This window comes from Coffea eugenioides, chromosome 5, assembly GCF_003713205.1.
Source record: "Coffea eugenioides isolate CCC68of chromosome 5, Ceug_1.0, whole genome shotgun sequence".
NCBI classification, from domain to species: Eukaryota; Viridiplantae; Streptophyta; class Magnoliopsida; order Gentianales; family Rubiaceae; genus Coffea; species Coffea eugenioides.
Window position 1 is genome coordinate 49,008,380 of NC_040039.1, and position 15,967 is coordinate 49,024,346.

The following is a 15,967-nucleotide window of genomic DNA, read 5'->3' on the forward strand; positions in this document are numbered from 1 at the left end:
ACAACTTAGCAACTGTTTCAGTGTCCCACGACGGCGATCCTAGAACAGCTCCCGGTTGCAACGGTCATTTATTCTGAGTATGGCCGTTGATGATGGAATGATCAATCATACACATTAATCAATTCACTTCTTCTGACAATCCCAGCTTTAGCCATGCATATAAAATTGGTTAGGGAACGTGAAAAGGCAATCAATTACATACTCATAGATTCTCGAAATAGATGGGATCCCCGACTCCACGTACTGATCAAATTTTTTAACGACGGGTCACTAATAAATATTTAAAATGCTTCTACCACGGATGGATGTAGTAGCTAGGCAAGAAAGGATTTGACTGAGTCATGCTTCGCTTTCCATCAACACATGAGAGGAGGGCTCTTCGTCCAAGAAGGACAGCGCCAAGAATGAAGAATCACCTGCTTCCTTGCCGACTTTGACAATTATTTACGCATGGTTTGCTAGTCTTATCAGTAAAGCAAGGCAGTGATAATTATGAAGCTTTTTCTTTTTCTTTAAAACAAAAAATGAGTGTCTGATTTACCTATACACATTTCCCTTGTGCTCCCAACAAAGGTCATGGTGTAAATGATACTGCTTCAATGTGTACAATCTTTAACGAAAAAGTCATACAAAAATTGCTTTATAGGATTAAAAAAATTCAAATTATTTGATACTCGAACGGGCTTTTGTATAAATTTGGTGTGCCAATTGATAAAGACAAACAAGAATACCATTTATATTTAGTGTTTGTTGAACTTTTACATTTTGGTTAGACTTTACTTGAGTAACACATAATTTCAAACACATTCTTTAGAATAAACACATAATTTTAAACATTAACTCGTTAGAGTTGATCATTCATACTTCATGGGCCCTGGACCATAATAGCCACCCAACAACCCAACCCAATCCAACGCTTCGACTTCAACCGTTTATAATGTAGAAAATAAGCCATCTTTTAATTTATTTATAGTACTACTATCAAGTATATCGCTTAATACACAATTTTTCGATGCAAGAACCCAACCCAAGGCAATAATTAAGCTTCTACTTCAACGGTTCATAGTTCTTTTAATTTATTTACGTGGCTTGACCAATTATCAACTGAAATATATCGTTTAGTATATGATTTTCCAATTGATAAAATATGGAACCGTATAAGCATTATCAACTATATGGTTTGGTATATGATTTTCCGGTTCAAAGTACGCATGTTCCAAAGTCAAATATTGTACTACGCCATAATTAGCCCAAATATCAAATCAGAAAAAAATAATAGTAGTAATTCCAAAAAAATGATTTTTTGCCATCTATAAAAGCGTCTCCCCAGGCCCAGACTAACGTTCTTTTTTATAGTTTCCCTGCTCCGCTCCAGAAAAGAAATTATACTACTGCTATCCTATACCGTTCTCTCTCTCCAAGTCTCAAATGTCGATCCTCTTCCCAGAAGCCTCAAACAACTTCATGCTCTCGCTCAAACTCGTCTTGATATCCACCACCGTTTTATCAGCTGCGGTTGCCCTGAAGCTCTCCGCACCGGCTATCACAGAGTTCGCCGTCACCGAAGTTCCTTCCTTGTACCACGGCGTCGTTTCCTGGCTGAAGCCTCCCTACCTCTACCTCGTCATCAACTGCATCATCATCACCATTGTTGCTTCCTCGAAGCTCCAGTCTGCAGCAAAGCTCCACCATGACGTCACTCCACCCTTGCCGACTCATCCCCAACTTCAACCGACGCCGTTTCAGGTCGCTTATTATCAGCCTCAGCCAGTGCCTTTGGTTGTGCCTCATCTTCAGCCGCACGAGTTTGCCGATGTCGACCGGCTGGCTGAGGCTGCTGGTACGGCCAGTGTTAGGGCGCCGCCGGAGGTTTATGAGCGGGCTAACGATACCATTAGTAGAATCAGTAATATAAACAGCAATTACTACGAAAATAAGCAGGTTTTGGTGGATGATAATGGAAAGGAGGAGTTTGTTGGTGTGAGTGAGGTGGCGGAATTGAGTAATGGTGGTTATGGAGACGAATCTAATTATGCAGATGTATCAAAGCCTTCGTGGTCATCCACATCAACATCTCCGGGGATAAGTAGGACGGATTCACTGGAGCTTTCGTTATACTCGAACGAGAAGCCGCCGGTTTCGGCTAGATTCGGCCACCGACGAACGGCGAAAGCCAGTCCTGATCAAGGTACTTCATTCGTCTTCACTTTTTCTTTTTCCTCTTTTAGGTATCAAGCTCACCGTGACACATGCAAACTTGTTCCGGAAAATGTTTCGATTTAGTGGTCCTGATAATTGTAAATTTGTAATTTGAGCTTCACAGTCCGGATTGAATATTTTCACTCATTTGTTCGTGGTTCTGAACTTCTGATTACCATTTGAAGTTACGGGAGATTTTTTTTTTTTTTCAAAAAAAAAGGCTGATAACGGTACTATGCCGGAGAAGTGTCTGGTTTTTACTAGCCGTTGGATCAGATGGTGCTTTTAGCTTTGAAAGAAAAGATGTTACCCAATTTGAATTTATGATTGTGCTTTTAGCTAGTTTTAGTTAGCTAGAAGGATTGTGATTGGTTAAGACTCTGAGACAGAGACACCCAAGACGTACGAAAGTTGAAATGACAAGAGTGTCCCCCGGAGATCGGTGAGTAATTGAGCATCGGTGAACAAAAAATGAGCGTTTTATCGTCACGAAGTTTAAAACGATAAGGCCCAAGACTAGACTAGACTAGACTGGACTAGGATAGTCGTCCGAATCACCTCCTATATCGTTTTTTTTATTATTGTCCTCATCTATCCATTGGCTTAATTGCAGCCCACACACCGCCGCCGACTTTTAGTCCATTTCTATTATATGATTTCTAATTTTTTTGGGCTGCTGCTACTCGTGATTCGGTGTTTGATGTTCTCATGAGCTTCAACAAAATATGGTAGTAGTCGGTGGTCAACGATGTAAAATTTGCTTGACGTTTGGTTTTCTATTCAGGTGGGAAAGCGGCGCTGGGGGTGTCGAAGCCCAAGAGGCAGGAGACGCTGGAGAGCACGTGGAAGACTATAACGGAGGGGCGTGCGATGCCGTTGACGCGGCACTTGCGCAAATCTGACACGTGGGAGACTCACGGTGGTCGGCACCACCATAACCAAGCCCCACAAAATCCGAGGATGATCAAATCCGAAACCTTCGCTGACCGCCGCAAAACTGACGCAAGTACTGGCGGCGGCAGCAGCAGCAACAACTCGCTGCTGAGTCCCTCACCCGGTTCTGGCAAACTCAAACGAGAAGCCTCCCTGAGTCAGGACGAGTTGAACCGACGGGTGGAGGCTTTTATTAAGAAGTTCAATGAGGAAATGCGGTTGCAGAGGCAGGAGTCTTTGAATCAATACATGGAAATGATCAATCGAGGGGCACATTAGTACATTCAGGGAGGAGTTTCGAATTACTGCTGTTTTTTTTTTTATGTTCATTTGTCAATTTGTTAAATGCACATAGAGAAACTCTCTCTTCGAAAGTTAAGTGGATGGAAAAATTCTTTTTCGTCGAGGCATTTTGTCGCTGCCCTCTTCCATTTTTTTCCCTCTCCTTTAGCCCCAGAATTTAGGAAGAAGAAAGAGATGCTACCGATAGAATTTTTCCTTCATACATTATTATGGTACTCCATTTTTGTGATCACATTCCCTTAGACGAGCAATCGAAATTTTTGTGGCTGGTAGTCTGGAAAACAATTGACAGTGACGGAATCTATCAGAATTGGGTGTGAATGAAGTGACATAATGCTTGGTAGCTTGTAGTTCACAATGCCAAGTACTATATCTTAATGATGCAAGGATTTAACGACTTCTTGGATCTGAATCCTGAGCGAGTAAATGTGTATCAGGAGTGGGCATTAAAGAGTTACATTACATGGGGCTCCGCGTCACCGATGTTGACAGTGATGTGCTTAACGGACCTTATCTGCTGAGTTCTAACTCCGTCTTCATTCTTATCTCTTACGGCCATTAACTGAATGGAACTTAATGCACCATCATCTCAAGATACCGATTCCATGAAGTCATGAAATTTAGTTAGTAGGCATTCAAGTACTACTTGAAAGTTGGTACAGAAACTGCTGCTTTCCTGTCTAATATTTTTTTCCCCCCCCTTTCAGCTGATTCTGTGCATTTCAATGTACGTTGCAGTATTTTACACAATATCTAACTCCATGTTTTATATGTTTATACAGTTCAGGACCTATCAGAAACTTAACCTTTCACACAACTGCTTCTGATCTATAGCTTACTTCTTGTGCTTTCACATGGTTGAAAAAAAAGCAGCTCTAAAAGTATCAGCATTTTGCTTCGAGTGCCAGTTGAATCCTACATTGCCATTGAAGTAGCTGGGAATAGCCTATCTAAGAGGGTATAAACACCTCCACCTAAAAGCAGAGCACCACTGCAAAGCAAAATAATCAAACTTAAATATAGACTAGAAGCAAGCAATGCTAAGGAGCATGAATGCAATGATGCAGGAAGTGACACAGCCGCACGGTACGTGAACTTTTTAAGAGAAGTACTAGTCCAGTCTACCGTTTTAAATTCACTACAGGAACACTATGGGGTTTTTTCTCTGGGACAGATCATGAGCATCAGAAGACAAAGATACAGATAGATAAAGCTTAAGTGATATGTATACAACTACATGTCAAGTAGCATTCACTCTCAAGTGATTACCTCATTGGGTTAATCCACGCTGAAAACTTGCGAAAAGAAAGCAAGCTCTGCGGACATTCAAGGGATAGAAAAATTAATTCTCAAATCAAGAGAATAAATGACTAGAACAGATTGCTGTCAGGTAGGCAGTGAAAGGTGAATGGCATTGAGTCCATAAAACATCCCTCCAGTGATAGCTAAGCTTTTACAACTCGATCAACAACTGATATAACTAGTTACCAAAAAAAAGCCTACCTGCAATGCTCCAGCAAAAGAAGCAGCAAGAAGCAGAGGAGTAACATAGCCAGTGGTATAAGCAAGAAGTAAACTGCCCCCAACTACTGTATCCTGCATAAATTTTTTAATTGAAAAAAAAAAAGAAAAGAAAAGAATTTACCTGATCAGTTTGAACTAAGCGTAAACCATAATACCGTAACTCTAAACAAATAAATACACCAAAAGTGGTAAAACATTTAAACTTTGTACCCAGTGCAGTTCAAAACTCCTCGATGATAAATTGGTCGCAAGCAGAGCTCATGCCCAAGGTAATATGAACCATTTACAAGTTCCATCTATTGAAAGATGATACCCAGCAGGACTATATACTGTAACAGGAATGTGCCTTGGTGACTTGTTCCTGTTCACTTAGTCTTCACTTTTTCCCCCCATTGTGCTTTTATTTTTCATTTTATTTCATGGGAAGGTTTTTGGTTTTTTTTTTTTTTCTTTTTTTGGGGGGGGGGGGACAAGTCTGTGTCTTAAACCAGAAATTCCTGCCTAATTTATCCACAAAACATATGCAGCATATAAGAATTTTATGCAAGTTGAATTACCCTGGAAGCAGCAACATATCCGAGCAAGGTGGCCAGGACAGGTGTACTGCAAGGTGATGCTGCTAAAGCAAATGTAAGCCCGGCCAAATATGCCTGCACACCTGCCCAGCCAAAAAAATTAAGTTGCAGTTTCAGATTTTCAATATACTATGTAAACCAGATTGTGATCATCTTTTGTAATTAGCTGATACTACTATCGAAATGCACATTACTTGAAGGAAAATTAGCTGCGGCAGCACGGGGATCAAAGTTGTTAAAAAATGAGGGAAGCTGAATCTCTATTATCTGCAGCATTGGCCAGGAGAATAACACCAAATGAAAAAGAATTAGCAGGACAAAATAAAAGGCAATTGTCTTAACGTTGTACTGAAATCAATTAAATTTAAAAAGAGGACAAAACATGCACAGTTGTCCATTCCTCTAAAAATTAAAGGTTAACTTATCAAAGCCCTTATCTTTGAAGACACACACATTGATCTGATTAAACGTTGTCAATAGCAAGCGACCATCAGTCTCAGGAATTTTATTTGCAGATATTTGCATGCGGAAATCAAGCAGAATAAGAGGCAGAAAAAGACCACAGCCCATGCTTGTATCTGCGAGAGGAAAGATGGAGTGGAATTGCAAATAGGTTTGAACATTTCCATTCATAACTTGCATAATATGCTTTAGGCCGTTAGTCAGACCCGAACAAAAAACACAAGGGTATGAGATGTACAAACTTTATCCAGGATGATCACACACGGATTAAATTTCTAAAAAGACCAGATTAAGATGCAACCAATTCCAAACCTACGCAGGCCTAACATAAAAAGTTTTTTTGAGTGGAAAAAAATTCATTCAATTTAAGATCAAGCAATTAAGGTTGGAACATTGTAGCAAGTCTGCAAAGCCACAGACTTTCGGCATCCATTGCTTATCAGCATCCCTATTCAAGAACTTTCGCTGCAGATAAAAGTACAACAGTATACTCCCAGGGTATTACAAATCTCATTTGGATCGAAAGTCCATGCAGCTGACAATTGAATTCACTCCAGTAGGTAACTTGGGGAAAGGTTAGCAGTAACATGAATAGACAATAAAATAGCAATAGATACGTAGTTAATCACCTCTAAGAGATTAAAACCCATGACAATTGCTAGACAAGAAGCAGCCAATGGCAAGCCTTGGCCTATCTGACCATATGCTTTTCCAGCAAATGAGGCTGCTATTCCAAGCAATGCCAATGTAGTTGCCAATCCAAGGGCAAATGCAAGAGAATCCCCAACAATCTGAAGTATGCAACATAAAAGATAATAAGAGCACCAATAATTCTATACGTACAGATTTTAGTAGGCAGTTTAAACGAAATTCAGTCACTCCAAACAGCCAGCCAGACATACATGTGACTTATTTTCAACAAGAAAATTTGGATGTCAAATCATCATTTGAACATTTGTCTAAGCTATAATTCACACCAGAAGATCTGGTGATTTCAGAATGAAAGAGCAAATGAGATCAATTGGTAGCTTACTGCTGTTCTGCTTCTTCCTGAACCATAAGCCCCTGAATAATTTCCAGTAAAGACAAATGGCATCATTAGATGAAGTCTTAAGAACAACGAAATCAAGAGATTTTGGGACTTAGTCTCTAACCAATATAACCAAGAGTCAGTGGCAAAACACTGAGTGTACAAGGAGAAAGGCTGGTAACGAGTCCGGCACCAAAAATGACAGCCAAACTGTATGTAACAAAGCGCTTAACATTCAGTCACTTCAGAACTTAACCCTCTTCCAGACTGAGGGATCCAACAATATGAATACATGCCTAGTAAAACTGAGGGCAGACAACTGGTCTAGAACAGCTTCATTTGCTTGTTGTCCAGCCGAATATAAAAGGCTTCCAAACCAATCTGTAATGTTTCCATCAGCCAAAATAAAAAGAGAAGTAGGCGCCTCCTGATACCAAAGAGATGGCAAAACCTCGTAAATATACATCATAAAGCTTATTCGTGAAAGTACACTAACAAGCCATGATTCACTGAATATATGGTACCATGAAACTTTCATTGCTCAAAGCATTCGCAGCTTGGGAAGTGACCAAATTTGCTGCTAGAAACATTACAGAATGAATCAAAATGATGTAATCAGTTTACAGAAGAAACTTATGCATTGATAATAAGTTAACAGGCCTAGTATTTTAAGAAGAAGACCACAAACTTCATTACATAAAGATTAGCAACAAAAAATTAAACTTCAAAATTAACCATATTTCCCATTTGAATGGACTCTTAACTGTTTCAACGGGGACCTACGTAGAATTTGGCAACATCATGTAGTGAAAGATGCCAGAAGGCTAGGTCATTTCAGAATACTAGTTAAAAGTGCATGATACTAATAGCAGAGAACTCTATGAGGAGCGGCACAACAATTTAATGAAAGTTATGAAATACAACAGATAAATGAGATTTTAAAACAAGGTAGACTCGTCCACAAGTAACACCTAGGACTAATTATTTCACAAGATATAGTAGTATCACACGATGCCTTGCTGAAACAAGCATTAACTCCATCTAAATTTACCTCACCTTCGATTGGAATTTCAGCCCCTCTGAAAAAAGATTTACCAACCAGAGAATCACATGTTATATTTTGATGTGGATTGATTGTCATTCCAACTCCAAGCTCCAATTTTTATTTAAACGCATCCAATTTGGTTGATATAGTTAAGATATCAGCAAAGCTCAAACCAAACCATCGCAATGTGTTTAACGTCACATTCAGACCCATACACAAAACCAAAAAGGAATCTCAACCAGCCAACAACCAAATAGCTAATTAAAACAACTAAGCTGTAAAAAAAAGTACTAAAAAGAAGTAAAGAATGAAGGGTCCGATACCTGTAACAAATGTAGTGAGTTTAAGTTTGTCAGTGGCGCCCACTTCACTCGTACATTTCATTGGCATTTCGCTATGCTTCTTATAGTTCCCTTTCAAGAAAAAGAAATCATGGAAAGAAGCATGTGGACAGTATTAAGTACATATTATAGACTGACAGCACAATCAGAGTTTCGAGTAACTAAACTTGAGTTGCCGAAATTGTGCCATATCCCAGTTGAATTTTGTGGATAACTCGAAAAGGGATAGAGAAACATACAAAAAGATGTTCTATATGAAGGTGAGACGCCTATAAATGTGGCTTACCATGAGAAAGAATTGATCTTTGTGGATACTTTGAAGCGACGATGTAATGAAGCCGCTGGCAAGTCATGCCATTTATGGTTGATAAATTCATTTGTGTTAAGCTTCAAGAGGACACAAAAGGGAACCCAGAAACAGGAAAAGGATGCAGTCTTGGGCAGAGAACTTTTTTTTTGGGGGGGGGGGTGGGGGGGGTGTTGGTTGTGAAGGAATTATGAGGAGGAGGGTGTGGGAGTAGGAGAAAGTGAAGCAGCCTTCAAGTTTCGGAGATTATTAGGTGGAGGAGGACCAAAGTCAGAATTACAAGCTTGATATTTTTGTGTTGTTTTTGGGGTGAAGGGAAAGGCGTTGATACAATTGTTGTTATGCCCTTACTTACTGTCAAGTGGCTCACTGCCACCGGGAAAGATATCTTTTTCTCATATTTTAGTACATTTTCAGTCTAGAAGATGGTACATTTGACCTGACAATGAGATGATAAAGGGCAATTGATTTTACATTTTTCATGTAAATTGAAAATGTTGAATTTCTTCGTGTAAAATTTCTTTTACAATGGAACCAAAATGCTATAAGCGAAAGCATGGCCAACCATGAAGGTTTTCAGCAGGCTTCTTTTCTTTTCTTTTTTTCCCATTAATTTTCGATGGCAAATTTCCGCTGCTAAAAGCTCTTTAAAAAGATATCTGCACCACCAGTTTCTTTTTCGTTTGGCACCGGGACTTTTGGGGAGCTTGGGAGTACCTTTTCTTCTTTCTAGTTTTTTGGTTGCGTCAGAGCTGAGTACATGAACCCTTTTTCCTTTTTTATCTCTTTCTTGGATCTGTTCCAGATAGAAATAACAGGATGAGGAGGGGAATTGAATTCTTTCTCCATTCCAATATCAAATCAAATACGGTAGGCAGGCCATTCGTGCAAATATAGTAGTAAGATCATCTGACAAAGCATCTACTTTCGTTTAAAAGGAACTGAAGATTAAAAGGGGCGAGAAAAATACTTCCTCAAGCAGTTACATAAACAGACCGAGGTTATAAATCCTCTCTTTAATCTACCACTCTAATTACACATGGTTGAGTTTAACTTTAAGCAGTTTGAACAGATAAAAAAATAGCCCCCACAAAAAAGGCATTTTATCCAACGTTTGGATTGAAAGGGTACATTTTGATTGGCTCAAAACACTCCGATTCTACTTGGTGGTTGACAGAGTATCCACAAAGGTGATAAATGCTTCCAAGGGGAGGCAGAATATCCAGTCAGGAACAACAACTCCCTGAATTCAGGCAAAAGACTTCAGCTTAAATCTTTTCATACGCGCCCCGGCTTCATTTCTGCCAAAACAAAGGTTGAGCTTGAGTTAAACATGTAAAAGCAGGGCTTGAACCTTCTCCTTGGGCTTGACTTCATCGTATGTAAGCCGAAATGAATAAATATATGATAAAATAAACTCAGAAGACTGAATTAAGATTTGGACCGTATGCCTGTCTGTCATAAACTAAATCTGTAAACTTTGAACAAGCTGAAAACAGAAAGAAAATGCATATCTTGGGGATAGCGAACGAGAGAAGTTGTATTAAACAATCGACAGACAAGAGCAAGAAAGTTGACATTATGTTAAGCCATTTTATAATGTTTTTCTTCTGTGTATGTGGGGGTATCTGTCTCTTCGCACGCTTTTGTGTGGTTCAGAAAGGTCTATGATCATTCTAAAGACTCTGGTCTACGTTTATCTCACTGAAGCATCACAACTCGTTCTCTTTTTTGCAATCCACAAAGATCACATTATGCAATTTCATAGCATATTCTGATGTTATTTGATAAGGAAGTCATATGATAATCTACAAAAACCACATCCTTCCTAAATTTTGGAATCCTTAAGGTGAACTGTCTTTTGCTTATTTCTGATAAATCAGTATTCTTTAAGTTTTCCCATATTTTCAGAATTCTTATTTCCCCCTCTGGCTCTCTTTAGAATCACCATACTGAAATGGTTAGAACAGCAAAGCAAACTAAATGAAAAGAGTAAAAGTGTTCTTATGAGCTCGACCCTGCACCATACAAATGCAACCTAAGTATACAAATCAAAATAACTTTGAATGCCATACCTCATTTGGTGGTTGCAGAGAAGAAGTTTTCCTTAGTCCAATTATCAACTTTCCACCCGGTTCCACTCTATAAAATGTGACTGTCAGAACACATCAATTTAAACATTGTCAGGGAAAAAAGTTTCAAATTCATGAGACATCATGAGCTGAAAAAAAAAAAACAATAAACCTTCAAAACTTTAATTTTCATAATCTTGGGTCCTAAAGAGCACATTTACAGCTCCATGTTGCTCGGGTAATCTGACAGGGTAATATTAGTCTTATGACACTCCTAGTGTTGGCAGCAACTGATGGGTACCTCCTGGAAAGACAATCACTATTTCCTCTCTTTAAGGACCTATGCATGCAAAAGCTACACATGAACTTGGCCCTTTTACAAACTACACAGGAGGACATCGCCACAATACAATGTGAAAATGAAGTTAAAACCCTGAAACATTGGTTATTGAGACCTTCCCTTTTGAATGTTCATTGGATTGGAAACCACTATCCTACCATGACCACAGAACTGTCAAGTATGATCTGTTTAATTGAATAATAGCAATTGGTTATAACCTTTTTCCTTGTAACTATAAACCACTGAGTCATCAAAAGCCATTTAACCTTAGGAGATAGGATACTGACCAGTATCCCCTGCTTGCCATCTCTTTGAAATCATAAAGTCTCTAAGCCCCTCCAGGATATACATCTTACTGCCACCATTGATCCAATAACGATAGTTAAAATCCCAATCCTTGCCTTCTGTATCCTGGATTTTGAGGAGAAATCCACGTGGCTCAGAAATATCTGGGAAGAAAGCCTGGAGGATTATAAGCTTCCATTAACATAATTGACATATCAATAAGATGATCCATCCTTCATGAAGAATTTATTCATAAAGCACAATAGTCAACAGATGAAAACATGTATCTCACCACCAACACTACACAGTGAATACACAAACATCATCCTCGTTCTCTGCACATTTCTTTGGTATTATAAGGCGTGCAAGTTTCAGGTCGCATCGGTAGCAGTAGGCAGTTTCTCAAAATAAAGGAGTGACCACACATTCAAAACTAAAGACTTTGTCAAGGAAAAGTACAGTACTAGTATTACATTAGAAACAACGGACTCCAGATACAACCAGTAAAACTAAAACTGAAAAGACAATTCATTTCATTTATATTGTATGCCAACAAGACAATTGACTTTAGAAGTTCTAACTAGGCTTACAACAAGAAAAGCTGAACAGCATCCTTCAGTTCAAGGAAAAAAAAAAGAATAATAAATCACGAAGTTGTATAGCTAGATTTCTTTGGTGAAGTACTCTCAACAGAAAAACAGGTAAAATATAACAGGATACTTTCTGGATATCTGTTGCACTTCCATCTCACTGCTTCGAGGCCGGTATTGAGGCTCTATGACAGTTTGCCTGGTGATATCTGGCTGACCTTCAAGAAACAGGCATCTGCTTCGTGCCTAAAATGTAAACTTCAAAATCTTGTAAGAGTTCTGGATACTATTGGAGAATTTAGATGGAGCACTTTGGGAGTCATCTATCCTAATTTTCACAAGTCAAAATCACTGAAAATGACTATCAGGGGCCAAAAGGTTCATGATTAACATTGTCTAAGATTGGTCTTGATAAATTAATATCCAACTTTATACTCAACTAAAATTCAGCTTAGCATTGTACCACCTTATGCAGGCAAGATTGTTAATGTAATATGAATGTGACTCACAATAATTTCCTCTGTCATGCTATTTCATTTCGGAAACCAACAAGCCATTCTGCCGAGGCAGGAGGATCTGCTGAATACATTAATCCCAACCATGGGTACCATAGACAGACACACTGAAACATAAAGTGTGACAATCTAGAACGAAGAACTTGCCAAGGACAAATTTGTCACATAAATGAGTTTAGAAAGACATCAAGAGGTCAAAATAGTCCCCCTCTTACCAGAGCAAAATTAATCCTTGAGCACTCCATGCAGATTACTCCACCAAAATCCAACAGCAAATATGCATTAAATGAGACAATACATCCACAATGGACCAACTGCACAAAAAAAGGATTGACTTTAGGGCCTAGTCTTTAGTGTCTCTCAATCAATCAAAATGTACTTATAAAAGGCTTTCCACAACTATATTATTATTTGCCCATGAATGAGTTGCAATTTGGGAAAAAAATTTGGAAAAACCTTCCATAGAAAACAAAATACTGTTAAGTAAGTTTTTGGACAACTTTGACACACATTGATTTTGACTTTAGCCTCCAAACAGTATATCAAAAATCACACTGGAACACTTGTTGCAATTATAAGGGTGGTCGACACATCTGAAAAATATGATTCTGAAAGAAAATGATGCGACATCCATGAACCACATATATTCAAAGTTCAAACATAAGTTCCTTACCTTACCACAAGATTCACAATCCCTCCAACCATCATCGTTTGAGTGGAAAGCCTCACAGAACTTTCCTTCCTCATAAATGGAACTACAAAATAACAATGCCGTATGTTAAACATGATTACAATACCTAAAGAAGGAACTGCATGTGCTACATAACTAAATCAGTTCCAGGAAACTTAAAACAAGGTATCAGCAGATAAATCATGTTAATCATGGTAAGTAAGCTTCACCACATAATACACATTAGCGTCTTCTTGATTACAAAGTAAAACACGAATTTTGTGAAATATGCAATCAAGGTATTACATCAGATCAGATATCGGGTAAAGAATTAATGTTTCAATCATGTACTCGTATAAAGGCTAATCCAGCAAAAATTACCTCCTAGCTTCGAGCTCATATACATGGGAACTTGCACATATTTTATCTTTGGCTTATACTTTTAGCAGAAAAAATCACCCAGCTATCAGCTCATTCCACTTTTTGATCAACATAGCCTATTTTCCAAATTGTACTAAATATGTGACCAGCATTGTCATTAGCATGTAATTTAGGGGACTAAAACGTGAATCAGACAAACTTTACACTCGCCATGTACAATTGGTTCACACTTCACAGTCCCCCAGCCCACCCCTCCTAATCTCTTGTTTTGAAATTAAAATTCCAATTTCAAAACCCCAGTTATGCAAATGAATACAATCAAAGGCATTACACGAAACTTAGAATGAAAGGCAAAAAAATAAAAAAGGAAGAAATCTAGAATCACGCACCCAATAATTTAGAGATTGCTTAGGAAGCAAGAAAAATCACAAAACAGTACTAACAAACCACAAACACATGTCAAAACCAGAAATTTCAAGAATTGAGTGAGAGGGGTAAATATTTGCAGCTAAAATAAAATGTTCACAATTTCAAACGACAAAAGCTCTCAACAACAAAAGAACTTCACAGAACCCAAGCCCGAAAATATCAACGGGCTTCAATTTTAACATCTTCAAGAAAACTTAAAATTGAAGGTAAAACCAATGTGAATTCATTCATTCATGCAGGTGTTTCTGTAAATTGTCAGGAAGTGGAAAAGAGTACGCGCAGCGGGGGCAGAGCTGAGCAAACTCGCCACTGCGAAGGCGCCAGCCATTTCTGAAATGGTCAAAGCTGGAGCTGGTCTCTTCACATTGAAAGCAAGAAATCTTTGAAGATGATGATGTTGAAGTAGAACCCATTTCAGCTTTCAAGAAGAAACCCTAGAAGAAAATAAAGAAGAAGAAGGAAATCAAAGCAAAAGGGAGGTGATGTGATTTTTCTGGTGTTGTAAGAGGACTGTACTGTTCGCACTTCAAGAAAGAAAGGGACGGTTAGGAACTAGGAAGTGAGTCGGGGAGATATCAATACGGAAGTTCCTTCTCTTCAGTTTCCGCAAGTGCAATTAGTAGTTCTACTTAGCAGGAGCGTGAGATTTTTACTAGATTTCGTGAGTAATGAGTCAGCATAAATCCAGTACAACCCAAACTTTTAAGGTTTGAAATTCTCTCATCTGTGCTGCTGAAACAACATTTTACAACAATTTTTTTATTTTTTTATTATTTTTCTATCTCACATTATATCCAAAAAAAAAATATTACCGTAATTCTTTCAAAATATCATTTCAAATCATTTCTTAGCCGAAAACACTTATTAGGTGTTGGAGAAAGTGTAGTATATAGTTGAAACATAAATGCCTCTTCATTCAATTTGGTAAGTATTGATAATAAATTAAAAGCACTGGTTTATATTTTGGTGGTGGCGTCTCAGAGTCAGATGCATACAACAGTACATACCACTAATGAATTGATGAATCAGAGTCTGCCGGAGAAAAGTTAATGAATACCTACTAGGGATTTGGGGCAACAACGGTTGCAGGAAGCAATCGTTCTGAAAGATTAATGACCAAGATTTAATAAAAAAATATATAATATTTAAATATCATCTTGTATATTATTTTTCACACCATGTGTGAGATTCACAAAATATTGTTATATAGTTATACGTTGTGCAAAGTGAATTACATCATATGCAAATTAAGTTACATCTTATGTAAAATGCACAAATCGATCCGAACGATTTCTCTGTTTACGGTTCTGCTCCAAATCTGAGCTACTAATATATTATCTGTACACTTGTCGGAGTTTTTGTACGGTGTAACCGCGCGCGAATAACTACACAACTGGGCATTGGTAACTTTTCAGATCATCTTATAAATCAATTAGGTGTTATGCATGTTTCCTGATTTTAATGTTAATGTTTTTTTTCCCCTTTTGGGGTTGAGTTTCAATTTGGACGTTTGCACTTTGCTCGCCAGACGCAATAATGTAGAACGATACAAGGGCGCGCACAAAGACAGGATCAATCTGTCAGGAGCAAGGACGTAATTGCAATTTGGACCAAGGTTTTAGGGGCTTAGGGTAATTAGCTTTCTTCGAGCCAAAAGCTGTTAAAAGTTAGTTATAACAGAATTTGTTATCCTCAGGCATTCCGTGCCAAGTTAGAATCAGAATCTTCTGTGAAGTTGTATAAATGTCCGGCAATGCTACGGATTGAATAACAAGAAATACATTCACAATTTTCATTCCAAATCTCTCTCTCTCTCTCTCTCATTTTTCCCTCTTTTTTTCTATTCTGCCCTTATTCAAACTCCCCCAAATCTCCTGATCATAATTCTTCAATTCATCCTAAATTGGAAGGGCCTGACAAATTGGTATCAGAGCTGACGATCCTTCGGCAGCTCCGAGATCCACCA

At 38.3% G+C, this 15,967-nt stretch overlaps 3 protein-coding genes and 1 long non-coding RNA gene across 4 annotated transcripts; 1 reads left to right on the forward strand and 3 right to left on the reverse strand.

The window, feature by feature from the left end:
- Window positions 1-1,378: 1,378 nt before the first annotated feature.
- LOC113770483 lies at window positions 1,379-3,542 on the forward strand. Its single transcript, XM_027314952.1, has 2 exons — window positions 1,379-2,188; window positions 2,984-3,542. Exons 1-2 carry the CDS (start codon window positions 1,429-1,431, stop codon window positions 3,409-3,411), a joined length of 1,188 nt encoding a protein of 395 aa, XP_027170753.1. The 5' UTR covers window positions 1,379-1,428; the 3' UTR covers window positions 3,412-3,542.
- Window positions 3,543-3,715: 173 nt separating this feature from the next.
- LOC113770484 (cytochrome c-type biogenesis ccda-like chloroplastic protein 2) lies at window positions 3,716-9,036 on the reverse strand. Its single transcript, XM_027314953.1, has 12 exons — window positions 8,699-9,036; window positions 8,395-8,484; window positions 7,551-7,606; window positions 7,323-7,453; window positions 7,151-7,236; window positions 7,030-7,061; window positions 6,626-6,787; window positions 5,729-5,801; window positions 5,517-5,617; window positions 4,939-5,031; window positions 4,705-4,751; window positions 3,716-4,426 (listed from the first exon to the last, which is right to left on the reverse strand). Exons 1-12 carry the CDS (start codon window positions 8,787-8,789, stop codon window positions 4,351-4,353), a joined length of 1,038 nt encoding a protein of 345 aa, XP_027170754.1. The 5' UTR covers window positions 8,790-9,036; the 3' UTR covers window positions 3,716-4,350.
- A 575-nt stretch (window positions 9,037-9,611) lies between these two features.
- Window positions 9,612-11,589, reverse strand: LOC113770808. Its single transcript, XR_003468426.1, has 3 exons — window positions 11,419-11,589; window positions 10,795-10,874; window positions 9,612-10,020 (listed from the first exon to the last, which is right to left on the reverse strand). It is a non-coding gene; the product is annotated as an uncharacterized LOC113770808 (long non-coding RNA).
- A 222-nt stretch (window positions 11,590-11,811) lies between these two features.
- LOC113770951 (B3 domain-containing transcription factor VAL3-like) lies at window positions 11,812-14,635 on the reverse strand. Its single transcript, XM_027315579.1, has 5 exons — window positions 14,278-14,635; window positions 13,195-13,276; window positions 12,737-12,835; window positions 12,137-12,252; window positions 11,812-11,849 (listed from the first exon to the last, which is right to left on the reverse strand). Exons 1-5 carry the CDS (start codon window positions 14,412-14,414, stop codon window positions 11,819-11,821), a joined length of 465 nt encoding a protein of 154 aa, XP_027171380.1. The 5' UTR covers window positions 14,415-14,635; the 3' UTR covers window positions 11,812-11,818.
- Window positions 14,636-15,967: the final 1,332 nt, after the last annotated feature.

Coding starts and splice junctions, on each gene's coding strand:
- LOC113770484 (XM_027314953.1), bottom strand. CDS start 8,789: ATGAATTTATCAACCATAAATGGCATGACTTGCCAGCGGCTTCATTAC. Junction 5,032..5,516: donor GATATGTTGCTGCTTCCAGG/GTAATTCAACTT, acceptor AAATTTATGCAG/GATACAGTAGTTGGGGGCAG. Junction 4,427..4,704: donor GCGTGGATTAACCCAATGAG/GTAATCACTTGA, acceptor TTTGCTTTGCAG/TGGTGCTCTGCTTTTAGGTG.
- LOC113770951 (XM_027315579.1), bottom strand. CDS start 14,414: ATGGGTTCTACTTCAACATCATCATCTTCAAAGATTTCTTGCTTTCAA. Junction 13,277..14,277: donor CAGCTCTGCCCCCGCTGCGC/GTACTCTTTTCC, acceptor GTTATTTTGTAG/TTCCATTTATGAGGAAGGAA. Junction 11,850..12,136: donor GTGCAACAGATATCCAGAAA/GTATCCTGTTAT, acceptor CAAAGTCTTTAG/TTTTGAATGTGTGGTCACTC.
- LOC113770483 (XM_027314952.1), top strand. CDS start 1,429: ATGTCGATCCTCTTCCCAGAAGCCTCAAACAACTTCATGCTCTCGCTC. Junction 2,189..2,983: donor GAAAGCCAGTCCTGATCAAG/GTACTTCATTCG, acceptor TTTTCTATTCAG/GTGGGAAAGCGGCGCTGGGG.